The 26,809-nt window shown below is 41.3% G+C and overlaps 3 protein-coding genes across 6 annotated transcripts; 2 read left to right on the top strand and 1 right to left on the bottom strand.

Annotated features, from left to right (window-relative positions):
• The first annotated feature begins 640 nt into the window (after window positions 1-640).
• LOC139628442 (trans-1,2-dihydrobenzene-1,2-diol dehydrogenase-like) lies at window positions 641-4,300 on the top strand. The gene is made up of 7 exons (XM_071490116.1): window positions 641-847; window positions 975-1,086; window positions 1,174-1,337; window positions 1,863-2,115; window positions 2,786-2,910; window positions 3,089-3,239; window positions 3,630-4,300. The coding sequence occupies exons 1-7, from the start codon at window positions 758-760 to the stop codon at window positions 3,737-3,739; spliced, it is 1,005 nt and encodes a 334-aa protein (XP_071346217.1). The 5' UTR covers window positions 641-757; the 3' UTR covers window positions 3,740-4,300.
• Window positions 4,301-5,598: 1,298 nt separating this feature from the next.
• dhdh.2 (dihydrodiol dehydrogenase, tandem duplicate 2) lies at window positions 5,599-9,736 on the top strand. Its single transcript, XM_071490149.1, has 7 exons — window positions 5,599-5,755; window positions 6,684-6,795; window positions 7,016-7,179; window positions 7,618-7,870; window positions 8,454-8,578; window positions 8,880-9,030; window positions 9,275-9,736. The coding sequence occupies exons 1-7, from the start codon at window positions 5,666-5,668 to the stop codon at window positions 9,382-9,384; spliced, it is 1,005 nt and encodes a 334-aa protein (XP_071346250.1). The 5' UTR covers window positions 5,599-5,665; the 3' UTR covers window positions 9,385-9,736.
• Window positions 9,737-9,864: 128 nt separating this feature from the next.
• Window positions 9,865-26,771, bottom strand: pkma (pyruvate kinase M1/2a). Of its 4 annotated transcripts, none has more exons than XM_071490148.1 (11): window positions 26,496-26,771; window positions 20,262-20,446; window positions 19,596-19,687; window positions 16,596-16,727; window positions 16,270-16,456; window positions 15,871-16,141; window positions 15,565-15,715; window positions 15,192-15,344; window positions 13,217-13,383; window positions 11,346-11,527; window positions 9,865-11,129 (listed from the first exon to the last, which is right to left on the bottom strand). In XM_071490148.1, the coding sequence occupies exons 2-11, from the start codon at window positions 20,416-20,418 to the stop codon at window positions 11,023-11,025; spliced, it is 1,599 nt and encodes a 532-aa protein (XP_071346249.1). In that variant the 5' UTR covers window positions 20,419-20,446; window positions 26,496-26,771; the 3' UTR covers window positions 9,865-11,022. The 4 variants fall into 4 exon arrangements, with proteins under 4 accessions (XP_071346249.1, XP_071346248.1, XP_071346246.1 ...); XM_071490147.1 differs by having other exon boundaries at window positions 26,501-26,630; XM_071490145.1 differs by lacking the exon at window positions 26,496-26,771 and adding an exon at window positions 24,010-24,179.
• Window positions 26,772-26,809: the final 38 nt, after the last annotated feature.

The following is a 26,809-nucleotide window of genomic DNA, read 5'->3' as shown; positions in this document are numbered from 1 at the left end:
AATGAGCCGTTCCAAATCCTCAGAGCATGAGAGAGAAAGTAAACTCCGCTGACAACACAGTGTCCTCTACTGGCAGCATGTGGCATGGAGTTTACACAACTGCCTGTTTGGCTAAACGGATAATATTTAGCTCAAGGGCAACTGAGCTGATGCTTTTCCATAGTCATCCTGGCTCAGCTTACTAGCCAGTTAAAATGCTCCACTGTGGGCTCCAGGAGCATTCTGTGAACCCAGCATATCTATTTATCTCAGCAACCTCCGCGAGACTGGTTTAATTATTGGCTTCTGTGTGGCTGTCAAACCATCGCAGGCTAATCAGTGTCCCTCTCTCTCTGCAGGAAACAAAGCTGCTCCTGGTTCTAATACTTGACCTATACTGCTGTGGAAGAGTGCTGATCTTAGGGCAAGGTGAACCCTCACCTCGGTCTGTACACATTAAACTGCAACTTCTTTTCCCCTCTGTGTGTTAATGATGGGAGAGAGCCCCAATGATAGTCCTGTTACACATTGTTGGAACCAACTGGTGCAAACCACTTCAGCCTGGACTGAAAGGCCTGTATCAGCAACAACGCAACGAAGTAAGGAAGGTAACACTCCCTGCCTCCCCAGCATATAAATGCAGGAGCCCTCTCACTGAAAGCGTGGCAGTTCAGTACGTTTCTTCCCCTGAACGTGCAACCTTTCCCAAGGTCACAACTCGCCACCAGCTCGGTGTTGGTGTTGCCCCGTTCGTCTGTGGCTTACCATCCAATTTAACATGGCAACCCGATGGGGACTGTGCGGCGCTGGGAAGATCAGTCATGACTTCAGCGTGGCCATGAAGACTCTGCCGCCTGGAGATCACCAGGTACTCTGTGCAAACAAGCTCAGTACATCTTCATTGTCACTTAAGATGTCTCCCTTTGCAGTGCACAGAGCTGCTGACAGAGCAACACTGTGATGAATGCCTGTGTGTTTTTCTCTCCTATATGCAGATAGCAGTCATTGCATCAAGGAGCTTGGAGCGCGCCAAAGAGTTTGCCAAGAAGCATGGTATTCCTAAGGCTTATGGCAGCTATGAGGACCTGGCCAACGACCCAGACATTGGTGAGTTAATAGCAAGGAACAGACTGGCTGCAAAGGCAGAGATAATGGTGTGTTGTGTTACTGTTTAGAACATCTGTGTCCTCACAGACATTGTGTACCTGGGAGTGTTGCACACGGAGCACTGGCGAGTTGGACTGCTGTTCCTTAAGGCTGGAAAGAATGTGTTGTGTGAGAAACCTTTTGCTATGAACTCCAGGCAGGTGAAAGATCTCGTCGCTGCCGCCAAGAAAAATAATGTCTTCCTGATGGAGGTAAGGTTTAAAGATTATAATCATTTGCTTAGTGGCCACTTGCTGGCCAAGGGAGTTGCTGTAGGTTCAAGTATGGCGCTAACAACAAAGAAAGAAGATTTTGTATTTGGCTATGAAAACTGTAAGGTAATAATGCAAACCTGTTAACTTACTTTAAAGAATTACAGAATTAATGGAAAAGGATTTGGATCTTTTTGCTATTAGGTTATCCAATAATCAGTATGTGAGGCTGTGAAGCAAAAAAGAACTGCCCCGAACTCCTTTCACTCACATACATTTGACATTTTGGAAAACCCTCATATTCCCTTCAATGTTCACAAGTCATGCACAAAGCAAAACCCTGAAAGTGCTGGTAGGATTTATGTCTCATGCAGGAAAACATCTTGTCATGTCATGTTGTCCAGCACATCTGCCAGTACTGATATATGAAGTGGAAAACTGTGGTAATAAACTGCTGCTCACGTGCAACTCCAGTTGAAATTGTTGTGCGCAGTGGTGCTATGTTGTCACCTCTGTCCCTCCCAGGCCATCTGGTCCCGATGTTTCCCTGTTCACGCTGAGGTGCGCAGGCTGCTGGCGGAGGAGGCAGTAGGGGAGGTGAAGCTGGTAAAGGCATACTTTGGTTCCCCCCAGCTCCACATCCCCCGCTCGGTGGAGAGGGAGCTGGGCGGAGGAGCACTGCTAGATATTGGAGTGTACTGCCTGCAGTTTGTCTTGATGGTGTTCAACGGAGAGAGGCCAGAGTCCATCCAGGCCACAGGGGTGCTGCTTGACTCAGGTATGATTCAGCACACAGGTCAGGCAGAAGAGGTGCAATGTAGATTAGTATCATTAACCATGTAGCATGAATCAGTGATCATAAACTGGCCATTTAAACTGTTCATCATTAAAGAAAAACAGGGTAAAAGAAGCATCTCTTGTGGGATGCAGGAGATACTTAGACCGAAAATCACATTTTTTGAATGAACTGTCCAAAATATAAACACTTCAGGGAAGAATTCATCACACAGAAAATCCCACACTTATCTTTAAAACGTCACACTAATCCAAATCCTCCCTGGAGAACACAGTAATACTGTAAAACTGGCAGGGGAATATGTAACTCAATGTCTTACAAGTTATCTGTCAACGTAAGGTGATCACTCTATACATATAATAAGCATTTATTTATCTTTTAATTACTTTTATGTAACATATTTGACAATATACAATATACCAATATACAAAAAAAGATCATAGTGCATATTTGTGATCTTCTCTTTCTTTAATCAAAAAAATCTTTCCAGTAAAGCTGAATCGAACTGAACTGACCTCACTGAAGTGTGCTGATAAAACTTAAGTGAGCTGGACTTGAAAATGGAACTTGAATAGGAATTTAAATTATATCAACGGCATTCATCCATTCATTTGCTGTTCACTGATTTTACAGAGATCTACTTTTTTGGCAGGAGTGGATGAATCAGTGGTCGTGGTGATGAAGTTCTCCAGAAACAGGATGGCCTTCTGTTCCTTTTCAATAGCAGCTCGGCTTCCAAACGATGCTGTCATCAGCGGCACTAAGGGCTCCATTAAAGTATGCTTTACTGGTCCTGTACAGGAACATTTGATTTGATTAAAAATGATTGAGACGTGCAAACACTGAGATAACCCATATTTTTTTCACATTAAATGAAATAGAAGTATTTCAGACAAACCCATACCTACTGCATTTGATGATTTGTGAGTTAAGTGATTCCCTTTCTGCCCTGCAGGTTCTCGGCCCCATGCACTGCCCTACCACACTAGTGGTGAATGACAAGGAGACGGAGTACCCTCTGCCTGAACCATGCCTCCCTCTGAATTTCACCAACAGCACTGGGCTTTGTTATGAGGCAGAGGAAGTGAGGCAGTGCCTGCTTAAGGGTAGGTCATGATAAAAGGAAAGTTGTGTGTTTGTCTTCAAATAGATGAAATCGTTTGAATGGCCTGAGCCACTGCTTCAAAGATAAGGTGAGTTTGAAGGAAAAGACGCTGCAATACAGTGAAACTGTTGCTTGGAGCTTGACATACATGAATGCAGTCGTCAGACTGATTAGGAATCCACTGTTACCAGTCCTTGGAAAGTCCTCTAGCTTATAAAATATTACACTCCTATTGGCTCTGCTTCCTATTTTAATTTGCATAATCTTTACATTCCCGCTTTGACATAATTTATGCGTCATTGTGAATATGTGCATAATTTAACTGTGGTTATAAACAGACATGTCTTTGTGATGTGTGAGATTTTCTTCTTAAACTCCTCTTCATCCACAGGACTCAAGGAGAGCCCACGGATGCCTCTGGCAGATTCTGTCTTGCTGACAGAGATCATGGATGAAATCAGGAAACAGGTGGGAGTTGTCTTCAGCCAGGACAGCCAGTGACATCACTCCAAATCCGAGCTGTTTCACCTGACCTAAACCTACTCAGATGGAACGGAGGAAGCTGCTCGGGGCAGGCTTGGGTCTTTGGCATAAGCAGATCACTCATGGCACTGTGTGACAAAGCCTGAGCAGACGCAGTGTCATCGAGGCTAACATTTTCAGCTGCCAGTTAAAGATACAGTTAGTAAATTAATAGAACATGTACATCTTGAGTGCATTTAACACTGTTATTACAGGTTTCTCTCTCTTTATTTCATTCTCATCATATAGACACACCCATGATATCTCCAACCACAGTAATTCTGCCACAGGGTCATAATGTAGATTCTATAAATAGAGCACATGACGATCACTGTGAGTTTTTCTCTTACACTGATCACACAGTTTTGACAAGTCTGGTTGGAAGGACGTTTTAAACCAAACAAATCAGAATGTAAACAAACAGAGCAACCTTTGCATGTGTCACCATCTTGTAATCAAGTCCTAGGCCCTTTAAAGACAAACCCAGCTGTCAGTGTGAGGCGTGTGATTGATGAATCCAATAAAAGACTGATTGTGAAAGCCATGTTTCATTTCAAATATCATCCGCTGCAGAAGAGAAGAGACTTGGAGTGGCACATTTGAATCAAAGTGTTCTGTCATGTCTGACCCTTGCAGCGGTGTACAAATAGATTCATGCTGTCCGTACAAAAATAGGTTGCACTGTCTGCTTTTCAAGGTTAGGACAGAGAAAGGCCTTTATGAGTCAGCAAAGAGCACGGCTCATTTAATACTCGTTCTCAACCTTTTGGGCTCATTGGCTGTCTCATTTATACACGAGGCTGCCCATAAATGCAAAAATGGCACATTTTGATGATGTTGATTAATTTGCTATTGACTAATAAATAAGAAAAAACACATGAATTTATGAGGGAATAAAATATTAACATAAATATTTACATACTTGTACCTGTCTATACATAACATGCTGTTTCTGTGCCACATCTTAATCAATTATATTTACCATATGAAGTTAAATAAATGGGCCACCCAGTTTCAAGCCATGATAAATATCAGCCCAAACACAATATCCCTGTGCATGTCAGCTCTTACAAACACACAAGGGGCTATTTTGAAATTGACCTCTGACCTTAAACCACTCTTGGTGATTACATTCCCAAAAAAATCCATCCAGAATCAAAAGTAATATCAAGAGATGCAGTGAAAAGTGAATGTATCTATAATAGCTTTTATTTTAGTTGTACGGTTTACGTGATATAACATAATATGACATGAGACTATGAATATTTTGTGAAAAAAAAACAAAACTCACGAGTAGTAGAATTCAAACTGAGGATAAAGCACTCGACAGACGAATGAAAAAATTATATAGATAACAGATTATAGATTAGATTATTAAGTGTCAGTACAGCATGATAAAGAATAATCATACTGATTTCACAGTGATGAAAATAAAATACAAAGTTAAGTTAAAGACACACTGGGAAATAGTAAAAGAGTAGATTTATAAATAAATAAATGTATTATTGAAAAAATAATGAGAACACTGATAAAGAGAATAAAGACAATAGTAAAGGGCTGTTTTGAATACAGGCAGGGAGCTTCCCATAATGGAGGAGGAGGAGATCAGATAATTTATTTTGGTCTTATGATCACTATCTGGAGGTCACGTTTTCGCCCTGTAAACACATCACCATCATCATCATCATCATCATCATCATCGTGTTATTTTTGTGCAGCGTCACACAGTGAAAACTAATACTGCGTCTCCACCTTGTGGCAGCGATCAGCCACTGTTAGAAACCCTTTCTGACCAAAGGGATCCGTGTACAGGCTGCGATACTTAAAGCCACGCCCACCCGGAGCCACGCCCCTTTCTTGCAGTCCGCAGACAGATACCTCTCACTCCTTCACCTCGCTTCCAATATGGCAACCAGGTGGGGGATCTGCAGCGCGGGGAAGATCAGTCACGATTTCACTGTGGCCCTGAAAACTCTGCCTTCCGAAGACCATCAGGTATCAGAATCAGTAGCTGTAATAGTGTCGCCACAAATACACCCTGTGATTAAAGTGCAAGGTTGAGACCATAACCCAGGACCCAGCGAGGCTGCTCCGTGAGGACTGTCCGTCTGTCTGTTCCTGCTGCTTTGGAGTCGTGTCAGAACCTGTATAACTACATTAATTATACAGACTAACGTTGTACAGCTGAAACCTGCACTTTTAACCAGCAAACCGCAACGTCCAGACGTCAATGGACTGGCGTGCACAGCTAACCACAACACGCAGGCTTATGTTTTTTTTATACCGTAAAACAAGCACTAAATGCGCATTTAAAAAAAATCTTCGCTCCGTAATCTAATAAATACGGTTTGCGTGCGATCTAGTTTTTTTTTTCTCCAAAAATTATATATTATTCTAAATAGTTTTTATTTATTATTATTGTTATGCTCTATCTTTATTGTTACCATTTTGTTATGTCAGCAATAATTAAATGGCAAAAACATTAAAGCCAAGCCTCAGATAATACAATTTAATCTAAAGAGACAAACTGTCTCACTTCAGTAAGTCCAGCACTGAAAACTAAAAAGCTAAAATGAAATCTAGAGACTCTCAGTCTCCAAAATGAGTGACTGAATTAATTTATTTAGCAGTGTTTGCCAGCATCCATTCACCAAATGCTGACAAAAGCGGAGTTCTTTACTCATTTAAGATTAGCTGTTTCATTGGACTGTGCAGGAAAATGTAATAAGCCTTATTACATGACCTTATTAAATAGGGCAATAATGCGTACATATACTTGGGACAACATTATCAGTCTTAAGCCTTTTATTGCATCAGCATTGGAGTATACACTGCTGCAACATAGATTGTAGTGGATCTTTATATTAGAGTGAGAGCAGAGCAACTTGTTGCAATAAATAATCATTTAAAACTGTATTCACAGGTTGTGGCTGTGGCAGCTCGCAAGATAGAGGATGCACAGGAGTTTGCCAAAAAGCACAGCATCTCTCGAGCATATGGCAGCTATGAGGAGCTGGCCAAAGATCCAGACATTGGTCAGTTTCTGTTATTCGTGGTCCAAATTTGATTGGTTGATGGCTCTTTGTATTTGTTATTTTAATTGCTTTGTGCCACCAGATGTGTTGGGTTTGCTTCCTCAGAAGTGAAATTCAGCAGCAGCAAACCCCAATCTTGTGGTGAATCTCCACTAACTCCCAGTTAATTTTCAGTGTCCTCCTATAGTACACTGTCTGATCTTTGTTTATATGTGTGCAGATGTGGTGTATGTTGGCGTTATCCACCCTTACCATCTGAGCACTTGTCTGCTCTTTATGAACGCCAAAAAGAATGTGCTGTGTGAGAAGCCGCTGGCCATGAACTCCAGGGAGGTGAGGGAGATCCTGGCCTCTGCTAAGATGAATGACGTCTTCCTCATGGAGGTATGGAAGGAGCAGACCAAAAACATATAAAAACATATATTCTCTTCACAGCTTGAGTTTCTTCTTCTCCACTTCTCTCCTGCCAAATCGTTCTGGGTTCGGACAGTGGAGTTCATAGCTGAGCAGATGCATTACGTACTTTACACTCTGAGTGAGATGATTTTTGAGTGATTTTTTTGTAATAGGCCTATAATTCTTGCTCATGTGAGAAACACAAGTCTTGTTTAAATAAATTTAAGTAAGACATTTAAAAATAAATTGTTTCATTATAATTTCATCAGATGGCAAGATCACAAGCCGCAAAGTAAGAATATCCTAGAAGACCTTGAAAATTCCTAAAAGACAAATTTATTTGACTTATTTTGAGTTGATTTGTGGGATTTGTAAGTCACTACATAACAAAACTCTAGCTCATGTACCTCTTGTCCTTTGCTCCAGGCTGTCTGGACCCGGTTTTTCCCGGCCTCTGTGGAGATCAGAAGGCTTCTGGCCCAGGGGGAGGTGGGTGAGGTGAAGATGGTCAGTTCGGAGTTTGGCGTGCCGTTGATGCACGTATCAAGAGCGACCCAGAAGGAGCTGGGTGGGGGAGCAATACTAGATATTGGCATCTACTGCCTGCAGTTCATATGCATGGTGTATAATGGAGAGAAGCCAGAAAGCATACAAGCCACTGGGGTCTGCATGGAGACAGGTAAGTAAAAACCAAGACAGAGGGATGTCACAGATCTCATTTCTAAAGCAACTGATTTACAAATCAGTTACCCTAAGGGGAAGTGTTGCATTACTCAATAATACGGTGCACCGTATGGGTTATGTAAGTTCACCAGCAATGGTGAAAATAGCTGCTTCATTCTGGGTTTTTCTCAGTTACAGGTTTGCCAAAAAAGTAAGTATTTTGCTGACATGGTGTCAGTCTCAGGAGTAAAGAAAGAAGCCTCACAGACTCACACAGGTTGACAGTGTCATCGATTGACCTCACTTGAAGCTGCTTATTTATTAACAGATGTGACTTTTTAAGTTAGCGCTTGTAAAGCTTTTGCTCCAGTTTTATGTGCCAGTATTAATTAAAGGAGTGTGGTGTACCTATTTGATAAGACTTCTAATCTTATCTCTGTCACTTCTTTTATGGCACAATAAAGTTTTTTTTCATCTTCAGTATGAAACACAGTAGAATTTACTGACTTCATGGTGCATTTTAAATATCACTAAATTCAGGTATTTAGATGTATTATCTCTTCATCAAATGTGCTTCATATATTTGTATGTTGCTTTAGGAGTGGATGAGACTGTGGCTGTCACTCTGAAGTTCTCCAAGAACAGAATGGCTGTGTTTACTTGCTCTTCGGGTGTACAGCTGCCCAACGATGCCATCATTGCAGGCACAAAGGGCACAGTCAGGGTGGGTTATCACAACTGGACCGCACATTCAAATAAAATTCAAATAGTCTGAAATCCAATAGCAATTTGCACTGCTCAAATTTGCATCATCAGAATACAATTAAAAGTTAATAAGTGAAATAAGGTCATCTGTGAAGCAATTTAGAAAGAAAACTAGGAAGTTGTGTGTTGTAAAAAATATGTGTTGTGTAACACAAAGATGGAGAAGTGTAACTACTACACACATTGTATATACTGAATGTGCTGTAATAATATATTTGTAATATATATTTGTCACTGATTTCCTGTTAAATGTTTTTTAGGTCCCTGCCCACATGTGGTGCCCCACATCATTAGTGGTGAATGGGAAGGAGACTCAGTACCCGGTGCCTGAACCCTGTTTGCCTCTCAACTTCATCAACAGTACAGGGATGCGTTATGAAGCAGAGGAGGTTCGCCAGTGTTTGCTCAAAGGTATGGTGATATTTTTACTCTGTATCCATTGTAATAGAGAAATGAATTAATGTATTACCAACATATCTAAAACTTGTTCTTTTATGAGTGGATTTCTGAATGTTCAGGTATGTTGTGACACATCTTATACACACTTTTCAACACAAGGTGGCATCAGAGACACTAAACTCTTAATGGCCCCTTCCTGTGTTTGTCTATGCGGAAGTGATTGTGCAGGTTCTTACAGTGTGTTTGTTCCCTGTAGGGCTGAAGGAGAGTGCAGTTATGTCTCATGCTGACTCTCTTCTGCTGGCTGAAGTGGAGGATGAGATTCGAAGGCAGGTGGGGGTGGTGTACAGCCAGGACCGCCAATGAATGCTCAGCCTGTGATTGCTTCCAATTTAACAGGGTTACAATAGCGAATAATTTCCTCTTACTGATCCAAGTGATACACTATATTACATTCATACACTACCAGTGATTAATGTTGCACCAGAGTGCAAAAATATTGTGAAGCTGAAGAAAGTTAAGTTTTAGGACAACTTTATCTTTATATCCCATGGCTGACCATGACTAGCTCCAGGAGTGTTCATGTGATCAGATAAAGATGTTTGACATATTTGAAAGCTCTTGAATTCATCACAAACATGTCCACAACCTCACTGGATCATGTAGATCTAATGACACAGTGAAACACTGTTTTTCATATAATAAATTTTCAATTACATTTTTATGGCTTCGCTTTCTGTTTTGTTTCTTCATAACGTTTCACATGAATTCTTCACTAGGTGGAAATTTACCACCGTGCTCAATTTGTGATCATTCATTGTCAAACAAAACATTTGTAAGGCAGAGTTAAGATAGGTGCTCATCTCTTTTATTGATGGAAATCCAGTCTTGTAGGACAGCTCAGTACACCAGCTTAACACTACAATACCCCTTTACATTTAGTTAGATCTGACACTCTAGCATTACAATCAAAAGCACATTAGACACATGGAGACAGCTACAGTGGGTCGCTGATGTAGAAGGTTAAAGATTAGCAAAGGGGTTCTACCCATTACCCAATGGGACTGAGAGGGACTGGGTTTCATCCCTATATCAGTCACCCGAAAAAAAAAAAACCCTAAAAGTGCTCATTCATATCAGTCAACTTTAGTGAACCATATGATTCATAAGTGCCAACTTAGATACGATCCAAATGCAAAGAAATGTAAAGGCTTTATGACACATCTAATACAAATACAGTAACTAGCTCAAACACCTCTGAGGAGGACATCCGAAACTAACATTTCTCTATAGTCAGACAAAATATATGTAGTATTGGATGTCCAAAGAAAACAAAACTTCACCATTCACAAAAGTCAAGTATAATATCGAATGTAACATTGCCTTGAGTACATCAGGAGTGCAACACTTACAGATACACTTAAATACAGTGAAAGCTGGCATTTAAGAGAGGACACTTCATACAGACAGCACTACCCAAGGATCTGTTTTGGTGGAGTGGTGGAGCAGAGGCTGCACTGTAGGAGGAGCCCTTTGATTTATGATGCCACAAGTTTGTTCTTTCAGTCGGCATAGGAGTGTGATTAGTAAACTATTGCAGTTACCAAGGTGCTCTGTTAAGATCAGTCTGCCCCATTACCAACCCCACCTAAACAAGAGCCTGTATGCGCATGCACACAAACCAGGATGCATTCACTCTCAGACTCACTTAATAATACAAGTGTTTGAGTGAATAAATACAGCAGTTTCTGGTTAGGGTGTATTCATCTGAGGCCCCGAAGACTGGTTTGATTGAGAGAATCGATGTGAATGGAATGGAGACATAAAGTGGAATAGTACAGAAGGCTATATTCTATTTTTTTTTATCATTGCCTAAATGATAAATTGTTCGGGAGTGAAATCTGTGACCCTCGATGTTGGATGTGAAGGGCTGTCAGCTGGAGTGGAGAGCTATGAAAGATAGATGAAGGTGAAGGGAGAAAGCGGAGCAGCCCTGTTGGCTGTTCAGGCCACCAGAACCACACGCATGGTGTTGGTGTAACCGGAGCCTGGACGCCAGCCGGTCAAGACAATGACAACATCCCCCTCTTTAAAGAAGCCGCGGGCTTTGCCTAGAAAATCAAACATAAAATATTTAGCCAAACATTATTTGGTGTCTTAAATTCTGTTCAGCACAATGTCTTGGCTTAGATATTCACAACAACAGGTATTATGCTGTTTTTCATCTTGGGATTCTAATAAGTTGCACCCTGCACAATTGCATATCAACATGTTCCTCTGCACTTATTATTACATTACATATTGCAAGTCAGGATATAAAGTCTTACCCATATCCATGGCAAAGTTGACGCGCATGTCAACGTCCTCTGCCCACACCTCATGGGGAGGCTTAGTGTAGAGGACCGGGAAGATGCCACGGTACAGGTGAGCTTGGCGGGCTGTCTGGGCGTTACGGGTCACAGCGAGGATGGGGGCGCGGGGCCTGTACCTGGAGATCAGGTGGGCGGACCTGCACATTCGCACACAGATACATAGAGTTGAGCACAAAAGATTACCTCACTTCACATTTTGAATTTTTTCCTTTCAACTAACGATTAAAACTGCATGACCAAATAATTATGATGGATTACAGAAGGAAATGGACACAAATTCAATGCTAAAATACTTCAAAAGACACGCTTACTTTAAGTTTGGTCATAAAATCTGTCAAATTTTGGTTTTCACAACCATGGCATCATGCTGAATAGTTGAGATTTATACATTCACAAGCAGAATTTGAAAAATGAATATTGTATTAATTGTAATCATGCCTTTTCCCATCGTATATTTACCTAAATACTTGATATATGTAAATAAACTCCATGCAATGTGATTAAAAACCCTGCCACCCCATTAACAAGGATGTTGAGTTGTGCTGCCCTGTCAGGTGCAACAAAAAAAACAGGATAGTCAGGATAGAAATATGAAATGACAACACTTGTGTTGTATCATGTGTACAGAAGTCAGTGACCCAATCCAAATGTTCACTCTCCGACAGCAGACTTTGGAGGCTCAGGACTTATGAAATCCACTGTTTGAAAGTTTATGTTGTTGAGGAAATTACCCACAAATAATAGTACTGTGATGTTAAAAGCAGAGATGCCAGTAAGCACAAACAATGCTGGCAAGTACAGGTTTATTTGTGCTGCATTTGGTTTGGTATATAACCAATGGTTTCCACAATGTTTTGATATGATCTGACATGTAGCATTGCAGTATTTAATTATATGTCATATGAAATGGGCGCCTTGCACTTAGCAAGAAAAAGGCCTCAGGTAACCCCCAGGTAACATGATTTCACTACATGTTGTCCCATTCCTCTGTCTGTGTCTGTGTAGAGCAGAAATTGGGACTGGGCTAATGACAACCCCCCACTCCACTCTTGAATCCGTTGCTATCTCCACCCATCCCATGTAACAGCACACAGACACACACGCATACACACAAAACTAAAGGGGAAGGGATTTGTAAGAGCACATTAGGTGCTTGAGGGATGGTCCAGACTGGCACAGACTGACAGTTCGGCAACACCTTACCTTCAGGACCAGGATCATTTCACCTCTATCCGTCTCTTTCTTACCTCCCAGTCTTGGTGAGAACAATGATGGCACTAGCGCAGCATTTGAAGGATGACTCGACAGCTCCGACAGCTACAGCCTCTGACGGGTCTCTGGTCAGTTGGGAGTGTCTCCTCAGCTCCTCAAACAGCTGTCTGTGGAAGGTGGCTGCCTCGGCCTCACGTGCTATCTGAGCCCCGAAGGACCATGAGGGAAGGGTGGGGGGGTTACTCTCAGTCACGCACGCCACCACTACAGCACACTGAGTCATTCACACCACTGGGAGTGACTGGCAAACGCTGAGCTAGACTCCTGGTGCCTTTAAGCACTGATGCAAATAAAGAGGCCCCAATACCTCAGTCAAGGGGATAATGGAGAAATTGGACTAATGTACAAATTTCTACCTTTTAACACCAGAATTATGCTCTTTAAAATTTGCTCACATGGGTAAAGGCTAACCAGCAGTCTGCACAAGGTGTTTGCCAGGCTCTCCCGGTTACTTCCTCAGTCAGTCCCTGTCTGGCCCTACTCTTCCTCTTTGCCTCCTCGAGAACCGATATCAGTGTCCTCCTCGACCTGCCAGGACCAGATAACCTGCCTACCTTCCAGAGCCTGTGAGCACAATGATCGCGGAGGTTAAGCTCTTAAAGGAAGCCTCAACAGCGCCGATTGCAATAGCCTCAGCGGGGTCTTTGCAGTGTGGTGTGGAACGACGCAGGTCCTCAAACACCTGCCGGTGGAACATGGCTGCCTCAGCTTCACGAGCGATCTGGCACAAGTGAGGGCAAGATGCATCGAGCAAAGGCATTCCCACACCAGGCACACGCAGGTGTAAAATGAGGGAAATGGATGAGAAAAAAAAAAGGACAGGAACATGGAGAACAGAGAGACACAAGAAGAACAGAAGTTAAAGGGAACAAAAGGGACAGAAGGAAAGGAGAGGATGGACATTGGCCATCGAAGAGTTTAGGTGTGCAATTAGTGGGGGGAAACAGGGAAACATCAACATTAAAACATATCCAGTCCAAATTTTATCACAACCATTTTCAAAATATTAAATATAAAATATTACAATACAATCTGGAGCTAAGGCAACTGCACTGCTGAAATAACCTTCTCAAAAGAACTATTCGTCCTTAAAATAGAAAAAAAACATCTACAGACAAAAAATGCCAGGTCTGAGCATTAAAAAAAAAAAAAAAAAAAAAAAAATCACAAAATAAATTACTTAAAAAAACCTGACTTGTGTCAACTTGGAGTTAAAGAACAAACTGGGAGTTGAGTTATGCACTGCACACAAATGTGAAGGGATTGTTAAGAGCAGGAATGAACAGGACAAGTATTAGAAAGACTCAGGTAGATGAGAAAAAGACAAAGCTCAACAGAAAAAATGGCTGAGAAACTAAGTGAGTCCTTTTGAATTTTTTTTCAGTCATCTCGGTAAATGTTTGCTTTTAGGTCAGTGGAAGCTGTGGATTGTGAAGCTTCCCATGCAACTTCAGCATAAGGGCACTGAGCCCAAAGCCAGAAGCTGTAGGACTGCTGAGTCACTCCAGGGTCTGCATAGCAGTGCAAACAACAGAGCATAGCCAAGGACAGTGGAGGTTAGCCAAGACAGGCCTGAACGATGAGAGACAGGCAAGACGGCATTAGCTGCATTATCCATCCATAATAATTGTGAAAAAGCATTCATCAAGGAGGTTAACACTTCTGACTAAGACTTCAAGTAAGTGTCTCATTTGTATCTGTCCCTGCCTGGAAAAATAAAAAACTTCAAACTGCTGTTCCTGCTCCCTCTTCACCACTCTTATTGTTATTCTCTCTGTGTGCATTATAAATCCTTGTTGACAAAAACTCGATGGATCAGTTTGCAGAATATATAAGAAATGGTAAAGAAGAGCAGCCGCAGTGAATTTGTTATATGAAGAGGTGCAGGTGACAGGCATTCTTCAGTTCAGGTGGAGTCAAACATGCCAACATGTCATAAAGGTACGTTATGCTGTGTTACTAATGTATGGAAGAAACACTGGTACAGTTATCCATACTGAATGGAAATTATGCCAAGGGGCAGCGATCTAAAACACCTGCACAGCCGAAACCATTATCCTAGGAAGGCACAAATAAGGTTCCAACAGCTTTGTGCATTTGTTTCTTAACAGTGATTCATTATTTGCTGATTATTCAAAAGAACATCTAAAAGGCAATGAAAATACAAGCTGAAAAAAGGTGGATGGATGGAAATGAATAAATGATAGGCCCAACACTCCTGCTGAGACCTTCCTTTCGCAGCTGTCAGGCCAAGTGGAAAAAAAATGCTGCGTCATTGAGGAACTGAGTGAGAAGTAATAGATGTGTTCAGAAGAACACAAAAATCAGGAAACGAGAAAGCACCACCTCCCAGTACATGCTAATGTTTTTTTTCTGTAAATTAATTTTTTAAATAATTAAAAATTGCAAATCATGCAATATCATGTCAGCTCAATTAATGTCTCCAATCAATAGGTCTTATTAAATTCTACTACTGAGTGCTTCTTCCCCAGTGTTCACTATTGTCATCTTTAACATACATTAACTCACCATGTGCTGCGTGCGCACTGCCTCCAGAGGGTACTCTCCCTTGGCGGTCTCACCGCTCAGCATGATGCAGTCAGCTCCGTCCAACACGGCATTGGCTACGTCACTGCCCTCAGCACGGGTCGGTCTGGGCTTCTTGATCATACTCTCCAACATCTGAATGGTGTCGATGTGAGGGGTTCAGAAGATAACAAACAACATCTCAACATGTGAGCCTCTGAGTGGTACAAACAAAATGACTGTTTATAGCCATACCAAGATTACACTGAGACTGCCCTGCTGCCTTGCTTTATTTATATTATTAAATTCAATCAACTTCACCTCCTGGGGCAAATACAGCTTATGAAACACAGTATGTCCCTTGCTGTTTTCTGACCTGAGTGGCACATGTGATCGGCTTGCCAGCTCTGTTGCAGCGACCGATCATCATCTTTTGGGCTAGGAAGACTTTTTCTGTGGGGATCTCAATACCCAAGTCACCACGGGCAACCATGATGCCATCGCTGGCCTCCATGATCTCGTCAAATCTGCCCAATAGATAGCATATTACAACCAATCAAATCACAACTATCAGTTATCGTGGGACATTAAAAGTTCAAAGGGCATGTTATAATAGGCGTGTAAACAAAACATCTGAATTACTGAACTGCAAATGATGAAAACATTTCATCTACATACACACCTGCGAACACCCTCGTGGTTCTCAAGCTTGCTAATGATCTTGATGTCTTTGCCTTTCTCTCCCAGCACTGCTCTGACAGCGTGTACGTCGGCTGCTTTGCGGATGAATGAGGCAAAGACCATGTCGACTCCCTGCTGCACACCAAACTGCAGGTCCTTGATGTCCTTCTCTGAGACAGCTGGCAGGTCGACAGCAGCACCGGGGAGATTCACTCCCTTCTTACTGCCCAGGGTGCCACCGTTCTCAATCTCGCACATGAGGAAATCAGAGCCTGGAGAAAAAAATGTAATACTGATGAGCCCAAGTCTGTCATTGGATATTAAGAGACGGTTGTGTTTTCTAAACCTTCTAATGGATCACAACAGATTTACTGTATGTGTTTGTCTCTTCTCCACTCACCAATCTCCTTAACCTGCAGGGATATGAGCCCGTCGTCAATGTAGATCTTGCTGCCAATTTCCACCACTTTGGTAATGTTCTTGTAGTCCAGCCAGAGGATCTGATCACTGCAGCTGTCCTGGTAGGCATCATCCAAAGTGATCTTGATCATGTTGCCCTTCTGCAGCTCCACCTCAGCTGTGCCGCTCTGTCACATCATTAATAGACATAGCTTTACTTTCTGTCTGGTTACTTTTCAAATGTTCTCGATCAACAACAGCTACTACAGTCATTATAAAGAGTGCTGTATTAGTGTGAAGAGTGAGGACAGGTCACGCTAAACTCACTCCCTGGATGAGGCCGGTCCTGATCTCTGGGCCCTTGGTGTCCAGGGCAATGCCAATAGGCCGGTACTGGATACTGCCAGGCTCGAAGCTCTCACATGCCTCACGCACGTTCTTGATGGTCTCTGCATGGTACTGCAGAAGGAAAGAGCATTGTCACAAATTTAAAATATCCCCAGAGTAAAAATACTAAGCAAGATACTGATTAACACACAGTTATTGATTTCGATCAGACCTGTGACCTCTAAACTCGGTTTTTATCCAATCATCTGCTGCTAGCACACTAATTAGAATGGAAAAAAGTTTGGCAGTGGCACTGGTATTAAAGTTACTGTAAGATTTGTCAGCAGACATAAAAGTCAGACCAGGGCAATCAAAGATAAAAGGTGCAACTGACAACTCACACAGTCATAAACTTGAGTCATACTGTCAGCATCAATAGGGGTCACATTCTTCTTTCTTCCACCCAGACTGACATGTTAAGAGTCAACGTCACCAAGCAGAATAACTGAGAACCGTTCAATTAATATGCCTTGTAAATTAAGTGTCATGCAATAATGCCATTAAGTAAAACCTAAGAGATTGCTTATCATACAGTATCATGTAGAGCAACAATATACTGATACAGAATTTCATCAGAAGTATGCGTCCTTGTAGGCATGTGTGCTTGAGCACACGTCACACTTTGTTATGATGAAACCACAAACACCACCTCCAAGGATTGTAATGTCTATTTTCTGAAGTGTATATTATGAGGTTGTCAGCTGAGGAAGTTAAGTTTCTCAGGGGGAAGGAAACAATGAAACTGAACTATTTAAATATTATCACAGTTAAATGTTCAGAGACACTTAAATCATTTCAAAGAATTACAGACCCAAGTGAAGGCAAGGCTGCTGTCAAGGTGGCTAACCTCGGCCAAAAAAGATGCTGTGAGAAATTCTGGAAGAGAATTTCAGAGAAATTCACTACTGTCATATTGCTAATGCAGCCATCTTTGCCTATAAGTGCAGTCTAATGAACACATAGCAGAATGTTTGTGGCTTTGAAGACAGATGTCTGCTGCATATGGCTTATGCTGCCCACCTGGGTAACCAGAGCTTTCAGTAATAACTTAAGAGGCAGGTAATCACATTGGCTACCTTTCACACTGGCAACACATTGAGCTACGCTACACTCACTGGACTATGAGTAAAAGAAAACCTGGATGGCATCATGATCTGCACAATAAGAAAAAAAAAATAGTCACAAAGTCCAGCACTAAAGCAGCAAGGTTTGAAATACAATATTTTGAAAATGTAGCTCCAGCCAGTTGAAATATCATAATGTCAAGTCAGACATAAATATATGGCTGGCATCTTGGCTGCCTCCAGTGTGCTGCAGCATTTTTATTACAGAGAGAAGCAAAGTAGATTGCAGTCTTTTATGATCAATGCTACATTTAGAGCAGGTGACTATTTACTGTATGTATGTATATAGGTCTGGGTCAATAGGTTTATAATTTCCCATATTATGTAAACTGAAACTTGAGTTCAGTTTCATGGATTCAGTTCTCTTTTCAATCAATATTATTAATACTGGTTTGAGAGAGAATGAATTTAAAATAGTCTACTTTTCACTTGCCACTTTGGCTGAATGTGGACTGACCTTGGCGTGTGTTTGTGTACACTCACACAGCCAGAATCTAGGCGTGCTGCCCGCTGAGGAGATAAAGGCAGGGCAGGAAGCTACAGATGACGTATTTATAGTCCCCCATGCTAACGAAGCTCTGGTTTCTTTTGCAGTTTTTCAAATCTACAAGAACCTTTGAACTTGTTGAAATACCTACACCCATACAAACCACAGTCCCTAGGACCACTGATGGAATGCAATTTATGCTTCTGCAGTGAAAAAAATAAAAGTTAATAACAGAGCTCTATGAGTTTCTTGCTGAATCTCAGCAAGGTCATATTTTCAAATTACAAAACAATAAAGAGACGCTATGAATTGTTAAAATTGGTTTAAATGGATCCATTACACATACTAGATTGGATATATGATGACCCTCTTCCTGTAGGAGCCTGGAGAGCAGAGTCAGGCTGTGGGTTCAGCTCACCTGGTCTGACAGGTGATTACAGTGTGTAAACTGCTGACAGTCAGCCAGTCTCTCGCCCCTGGCTTCAACCTCTTGAGTTTATTGATTATGTCTGGTGAGTAACAACAGGTTTTCTGTAACTTTCTTAAGTTACAACTTGTGTTGTATCCTCTCTCCGTACTACCTTCAGTTGAATTTGGATGTGCATTTTAAGTTTGCCTGATCAGTGAATTTATTAGGCTTTCTTTTTCAGATATGAAGCCAAGAGATCAAAGTGGTATTATAACTCATCTGGCTTTCACAGGATGAGAAAATTCATTAGCCAATTCTCATTTGTTTGTTTTTAAGATAAAATAAGTATAGTCATGAGGTAAGCTTTACCTTAAGATTATTATGTTTTGACTTTTGCTTTTGAATGGTCACTTTAAATCTTACTTTTGTTCATATCTTACTGTTCACAGATAATAAACACCTGGGTGCATTCAGTTGAGATCTGTAGGTAGTATAACTAACAGGACATGTGATATTGTGTGACACACAGACTGCATCACCTATAGTTTGATGTTGGTTAGCTGACCCAAACTCTAATCTTAGTCTAAGTTTGCAATACCATTTTTCATTTCATGCTGTCTGGCCTAGTCCTGCTTAAAGTGACAAGCTGATTGCAGTTCATAATGAATTACGTGCTTGTTCACTGTGAGCTTTGTGCAAAGAGTTACCAAACCTGTGTGAGAATCTAAAAAAAAAAAAAAAAGCTAGACAAGAGATAAAGATTGCCACAAAGATCAACAAATAGCATTCTGTGATAAAGCACAGAGCCATGTTTGATGGAAATGATCAGCGCAGTTTAAACGTGACTTTTAACAGTCTGGCTGGTTAGCTGTGCCTGCCCAACTCATTTACACAGTAGAAAGAGTTGTGTAAAGACCCACCTCATGTGTGCCATGCGAGAAGTTCAAGCGAGCAATGTTCATTCCAGACTTGATCATCTCCTTCAGCATATCCACAGAACGAGAGGCTGGTCCTGCAGGCAGTCATTGAAAGGAAAGGATTGGAATTTTGATGTTATTGAATTCTCCTGGTATTAGAGCTGCACAATTCATTGTGCACTAACCTCAATCTAAATGTCAGCACCCAAAATTAAAAACATCTACCGAGGTTTCATTTTCTGTATAGGCATCCTCTTTATTCAGTTCAATGCTATGTTATTGTTATTGCTCAGCCCAGTCTTATTTATATTTGGCTGAAAAAGACACGCTATTTCCATGTGAATAAAGTAGGTTGAATTTGTATGGTCATAATGTGCATTGTGAAAAAGAAATAGACTTGCCTTGTTGCAAAAGATAAATGAACGGTTGTTATGAATAAATATGGTTTAATAATGCAACAAAATAATTGTTGTGATGATCACTTTCTTAATTACACTGGCAAGTAATGACCAAAAAATGTATTTACTGTAAATGTATGAACGACCTTTTGTTTGATTTGCTTTTAATGTGTCCTCTTGAGGAATGCACTGCTACAACACCACACAATGGAAGGCATGTTCCTTTAAGTTTGAGTAAAAGTAAAATTTTGTCTGTTGCGTGTAGACCAACCAATGGTGCAGATGATGCCAGTGTTGCGTGCGGTGGTTGGCTCAGAGTCAATGTCCAGCAGGCACATGTGTTCCAAGAAGGTGTCAGCCATGGCAGCGTTGAGCTGCTGTGTTTGGATGAAGGCAGAGCCCATGTCTACAGACTTTGAGTGAGGCATGGCAATCACTGGTGCAACTGGAGAAGTCCTGCATGAAAAACAGAGAAAAATACAGTTAATTTAGAGGACACAGTAAAGGTAACCAACCCATTTCTTCTGATAAGCACTGTTAGCTCAACTGTTTTCCAAATGTAACCACCTCTTTATAAGTTTATAAAGTGAAACTGATTTTTAATTAGAATATGACCTTTGGACAGCGGACAGTTGTATTCATAGGTGGCTGTTAGATTACACACAGAGTCAAAACTTAATTGCCCTTGGCCAACAGGAGGATTAATCTTCGCACAGTGTATGTACTGATGTAAGTTGGCTGACAAAGTGAGGGTTAGATTGTAACAGTATCTGCCCTGCTGTGTTTCCTTAGCAACATACTAATCTTGTCCTTGTGGTAGTCAAGTTAAGTAAACAGAGAGTCTCCTTGTGGGAATCAATTACTGAATTGTGTTGGTTGCTAACATTCAAGTGCAGTACAAATGGGAGTTTAAAGCTACCTATACCTTGACCACAAAGCCCGAGGACAATTTAGGCTTATGCGATGTAACCACTGTAATTCTATGTAAATAACAGGTCATTGTGAGCACAACCATTCGTTTACACAGATAAGAAATGTACTTATGACAAGTGTGAAAAACACTCCAGCTGTCAGACATTCAGTTTGATAGATGAAGGAACGAGCTAATGCTAATACTTGAGTGTGATATACCTTATTGAGCCGGTACTCTATGTTGCACATTCTGTTCCCCCCCACCCACTTCCTCCTGAGTCATCCATGGCAACGAAGCTCATCTACATTGCTGGAATTGCACTAATTTCATCATGACACTTTCATAACTTCCATTTTACCAAAAGTGAAAAAAACACAGTACACTGCACATGGTGGCATCCATGTGCAGTAGTTAACAGCTCAATTGTGTCATGTGTGCACAGCTTGCATGGATGTTTGCCTTGCCTGACAGACTTCCTTTTCTTTTGACAGAATTATCAGAGGCACTGCATAAACTCATAAACGTGCCATCCAGGTATGTTTCAACAAACAGCCAAGGAAGTAGACGTATTTGAGTAGGGTGCAGCTGCTTCTTTCTAAAGATGAGGATTGCTGCTTCTACTGGGGCTCTGGTTGATGTGGTTCCATAACTACAATACAGGCTAAGGAGGAGACACTTGACTAAACAGTCAATCTGGTGACATTTGTGATTCAAGCAAAAAGATTTGGCCAAATTTAAAATCTTTAGTGAAACTGGGATCAAGAGCAAGCGAGTATGCAGCTACATTTCCCCACTGCAATACACGTGCACCTCATGCACTATTTCTACTTTTCAATATCAGTATTTCCCATTAATAGTAAGCAAAGTAAAAGACACTTTTCCAAACACGGAAATAAAGTGTTACATCTGAATAAAATTGAAGCTAACAACAACTGAAGAAAGTAAAACAACAGTCATAAAAACAAAGGCAATGTACAAGAGTGCTTAATAGAAGATACCAATGCCCCAATACAAATTTTACTCAAGTACCTTACGAATAAATTGACTCTGTTTCAGGTGCCAACTAAGGCCTCAATCCAAACCACCCAGTGGAGAGATTAGCTTCCCTCTGTTTAAATTATGCACTGAAGTGGATTTCAACAAAGAGCACTCTCACTGGTTGCTTCTTGGAAGGAGCAACATGTTGACAGATTAGCATGTCTCAGAGACAACAACCTCCTTATCCTTTTCCAATTACAGGTGGTCCTCATGGAAACACGGATTAATATGTACAGCAGGACCCATCTAGGGTGTCTATCACGTAAAGTGTTAGACATGTAATACCAGTTACTGTAAATAAAGAACAATTCATTAAAAGGTTGTTCCATGAGGCCACTGAGGGTACCAAGGATGATTCTGCATTACTATCAAAAAGTGGCTACTGAGTCCCAGTTAGTCTCATTCTCTCTGAGGAAAATCTGTTGCACTCAACATATACACTCATGGTCTGACCACCTCTTACTCATCACATCCTACCTACAAATGCATCATGGTGGGGAATTCCAGGCACTGCCACTATACCAAGAGGCTCATTCAAGAGGAGCCACTGAGTAATGGTGTGATATTTGAGTCAACGGGGCAGACCAGTGCCAGACCAGTGCTGTACGTGAGCGCAGTCACATCCCCACTAATGCAACACACAACCAGGGAAAGGCTAGAGGCAGACATGCAAGTGGGCTGAACCACAGGGAAAGACTGCAGAGGGAAGAAAAGAGTCTGAAATACTGATAGTTACTGCAGTTTCTTCATTTATTGTTTATGTAAGACCATTTTTGGAAGAAACAGAAAAGATGATGACGTGTTTTTTACATTACAAATATCAGGTTACAGCCTCTCAAAAGCGAGCAAAAGCGGTTATCCTGTGGCATATTTTCAATTATTAATCATTTGGTGCTATGTGACTTATGAAGCTTATTTGTCAAAATAATTTAACAGTAAAAAATACAATGAACTATCTAGATATAAATTTAGGATTTGTGTAAAATTTCTTTCTTAACTGGTATCTGATATCACAGTCTTTGCAGTTTAACATAATTCTAAAGACAATGCAACACTGACAGTTGCAATTGCAAAACTGAAAGGGGATGCACATTTGGCTCTGAAGCAAAGGCAAAGAGTAAATTTCAGGCAGCTCTCCTTACATGCTGTTTTGCTGCTTGACCACATGCATGGACTACAAAACATTACATGTCCAAAAATATAGCCATGGTAAAAAGCAGTTATAGTAATAAATGAATAGCTTTTGTGACATAGTTTTACATAGTGACATGTAAAATATATATTTTTTGTAACATAGGACGCTTATGTTTAACGTCTGATATTATCCCCATCCACCTATTGCTATACCTTTTTTTTTTTTTTTTTTTTTTACCTCTTGTCCACTTGGCTTGGCAAACAAGTCATAGCCTGTATCTTTATCAGTTGAATGCAATACCAATTTCTTATGGCTCAACTTGAGATACTTCCTGAATCCTCAGGTGAGGTATTATTTTTGGAGCTATCAGAGGGAATGTCACAGGAAAGAGAGACATCAAAAACTGAGGCAGAGACTACCCTTCACTAAGTGCAGTAATGTCCTGGCCTCTCTGATCCAGTTTGCCAGCTCCTGGTTGTTATGGATGAACAAAAACACCAGAATGGCCCATTGCCAGATATGGATAGCGTGTCTGACCCCCAGACAGCCAGTGAGCAGCCACCACAGGCCAACAGCAGCCACAGTAACCCTGACACATATGCAGGGCTAACTTTAGAGCTGGCTGCTAATAATCCCCTCCAATCCCTTCACAACACATCTACCTATGTAACATACACTCATATGGTAACATATATTCTCGGTCACAATCTTCTCCTGTCTTTCTAGACAATTTCATTCTTTTTAACTAGGAAATATGTCTGTGTAATCATTAGCAGCCACAATAGCATTGCTGTCTGGGTGACATGACATTTACTATCAACTGCTATAGATGTGACGTAACACTTGGCTCAGCATGGCTCACAGAGACAGTAGATGGTTTCTAACAGTCACACTCACTCAACCAAGGCACCATTCACAGGTTGCACTACATACCACCAGGAGATCTTCCTGTTCCGTCTGGGGACAAAAGGGAACGTCACTACCAATAACCTCCACAATAACCCCAGCCTGTTGTAACTTGAAATTCCAGTGAGCGAACTTCTCCCTGCAACAGCAGTCCAAGCAGAGCTGACTGCTGCCGTGTACATGTGTACGCACGACACTTTTAGGAGCTCAAGAGTAAATCCCTTCAATGAGGATAAAGGACACGGAGAGAGCCTGCTGTGACCAGGCAATCGCCATGACCTGATACAATGGACATACATGAGACTTCCACGGCAACACACCAGAGCAGTGAAACACTAATGTCATAACCAACGTATGTCATACAACGCCCAAAGCCTAAAAACAGAGTCTTGTCTAATAATAACACACAGCACGCAGAGTCTGTTTGTAGAAATCTAATACCCGGAATGTACGATGGTACTTACACTATGTGGGCCTGTAAACGCCACCACAAACCTTAGATAGGGCACTGCATGGGAGCAATGATACAGAATGCTGGTCAGTGTATTTGACATACAGGCGTTGAATCATTTTACCTAATCAACTTCCATCAAACTGGGTGCATGGAGTTTTGCCAGTGCAGTCAAGTGAGTCTGCAGTGGGAAAGGAATGCCCACACCTGGTAGGATTCCAAACCTTGGCTTTACAAAGCATGAGTGATCAAACATGCAGCCACACTGGGGAAACACTGCATGGGAGCAGTGCCAGCTGCAAAAGGCCTCCTGCACTGCACTGACTACAGGCTCTGCTGCATTTAAACTATTTTACCACAACTGTGGGTCAAGCACACTTCCAGCCAGAACAGAAAATTACAGCTTTGCTATCCATTAAGTGCAGTAGCTGAAGGACTACATATTATCAATTTTGCAAATGGATGGGTACTTGCCAAAGTGCTTCTTAAAGTAGTAAACATCAACAGTGACAGCTAAAAATTACAATTTAACAGTATATACTTACACGCTCTTAATTTTCACCAGCAGTTCATTTCTTTGGATGAAAGAGTTCCAGCAGAGTCAGACTTACAGATAAAGTTTATTGACATTAGAGTGCAATTGAATTTGATAAGTAAATGCGATTCCACTGCGATATAGGGGATAATTTTCAATAATTAAGACTTAAGATCACCTGGAAAAATAATAATAATAATAGTAAGTCCTTCAAACTTATCTGCTCTTGGTCAACAGTCGAGATTTAAGCAACAGACAGACCCTGAGCACTTCCCTTTGTTGAGCTCATGACTTCAACATAATTCCTAGTCACTTGACATTATAACCTGACTGGTCATCTGAGATTAAGACTCCATTTTATCATCATGGCCTTTGGAAAAGAAGGACATAGCAATGATAGTGGCTCCAGAATTTAGCTAAACACAAAACAATTATTTCTTCTAACAAAACAAGGGAGGCTATCCTACAGCTCTTATGCATATCCTAAACAGTAGACGTGTTTTACAGAGGACTGGCCTTGGTCAAATCATTTTTCAGTTGTTCTGGGAATGGGAATGAAACAGAGTGCGATCTGTCTTATTCCTAATGTATCCAGTATCAACAAGGCCTGTTATCTGTCGTACCACTGCAGCAAGCCACTGCGGTGAGGCTGCTGAGGAAATGTGCACAATTCAAATTACATTTATCATAGGATGGTTATTTCTAACAGCATCACTGACGAGGTTGGGTTTTATTTAAAGATGGATGAAAGGATGAACGCATGACCTTATCTAAGGACTAGCTGCCATGTGAATGGCAGGAAGGAATACCACGATGACACACGACTTTTAAAAATGAATGAATTCATGCCATCGGTATAATGACAAGATAATACGACGATTGTATGATTATCATTGTTAATGATAACAGCAACCTTTTGTTATAATACGGATAAATAGAGCCGAGACGATGCGCTAAAGATCACGTCCTCATCCTGCGTCACATTTTCCTGATCTACTGGCATCACGGTGTCTGACCAATCAGGGGCCGTGAGGCCGGAGCGGCCACACCCACAACAGGAAGCGATTCTTCAACGGTCAATACTTCACGCATCACATTTAATCACACTTTTAATTTAATAACTGCGCTTAGCAATGAAACGTAATTATAACGAGTTAGTAGTAGAGCTGCGCAGTGCACCCACACATTTTGTTCGTGTACCCATCCATTAACTTCATTTTCAAATCGCAACGTTGTTAAACACACTAAATCAGCATAGCACGATTTATCCTGTCTACTTGTAGACGTTCAGTTGTGCCGGCGTGTTAAAGTATGATTTCGATAATAAGTTGAGTAGTAAAGATTGGACACAACACACCACTGACCGACTCGCATATTCTTACTTACCAGACTGCAGGATGCAGCTATAGTTATAAAAGGCAAAACGGTTAAGGCAGTAATATGACAATGCAAGTGTCCCACAAGTTATCAGCTCAGTTCAGGCTATCGATAAGCGCTAAAGCTGAAGCCCTCGCTCAAGATACCCACCTTACCTCGCTGAACAACGTGGGCCGATAGCACTCCTGTTACACTGAGGCAGGCTCAAGGTGATCTCCCTAGTCTCTTACTCTGCGGAACTACTTTCTAGGGATGCTGAGACATATCCATCCGAGAGAATATACAAAAAAAGTAAAGGAATGATCTACTTTACGGTATTTATTTAAACCGCATTCATCACTGACTATTCAAACGTGTGTTTTATTTTAGTATTACGCCTGTGGAAAATCAGGAAATAGCAAAAACTGAAACAGCGCGGAAGGATACACAGAAACATGGTGGAAGTGCGTGGTAAAGTTATGGAG

The sequence above is a fragment of the Trachinotus anak genome, unplaced genomic scaffold, assembly GCF_046630095.1.
Source record: "Trachinotus anak isolate AG129_WGS33_773 ecotype Australia unplaced genomic scaffold, CSIRO_AGI_Tana_v1 ptg000011l, whole genome shotgun sequence".
NCBI lineage: Eukaryota > Metazoa > Chordata > Actinopteri > Carangiformes > Carangidae > Trachinotus > Trachinotus anak.
The sequence above is the reverse complement of the archived record's forward strand: the minus strand, read 5'-3'. Positions and strand labels throughout refer to the sequence as shown.

Excerpts from the sequence above, each read along its gene's own strand:
- LOC139628442 (XM_071490116.1), top strand. The coding sequence starts at position 758 with ATGGCAACCCGATGGGGACTGTGCGGCGCTGGGAAGATCAGTCATGAC. Across the intron at positions 848-974 it reads TGCCGCCTGGAGATCACCAG|ATAGCAGTCATTGCATCAAG; the intron begins GTACTCTGTGCA and ends TCCTATATGCAG. Across the intron at positions 2,116-2,785 it reads AGGGGTGCTGCTTGACTCAG|GAGTGGATGAATCAGTGGTC; the intron begins GTATGATTCAGC and ends CTTTTTTGGCAG.
- pkma (XM_071490145.1), bottom strand. The coding sequence starts at position 24,164 with ATGTACACGGCAGCAGTCAGCTCTGCTTGGACTGCTGTTGCAGGGAGA. Across the intron at positions 16,728-19,595 it reads TCTCGCATGGCACACATGAG|TACCATGCAGAGACCATCAA; the intron begins GTGGGTCTTTAC and ends TTCCTTCTGCAG. Across the intron at positions 16,457-16,595 it reads GGACCGGCCTCATCCAGGGA|AGCGGCACAGCTGAGGTGGA; the intron begins GTGAGTTTAGCG and ends ATGATGTGACAG.
- dhdh.2 (XM_071490149.1), top strand. The coding sequence starts at position 5,666 with ATGGCAACCAGGTGGGGGATCTGCAGCGCGGGGAAGATCAGTCACGAT. Across the intron at positions 7,871-8,453 it reads TGGGGTCTGCATGGAGACAG|GAGTGGATGAGACTGTGGCT; the intron begins GTAAGTAAAAAC and ends ATGTTGCTTTAG. Across the intron at positions 8,579-8,879 it reads GCACAAAGGGCACAGTCAGG|GTCCCTGCCCACATGTGGTG; the intron begins GTGGGTTATCAC and ends AATGTTTTTTAG.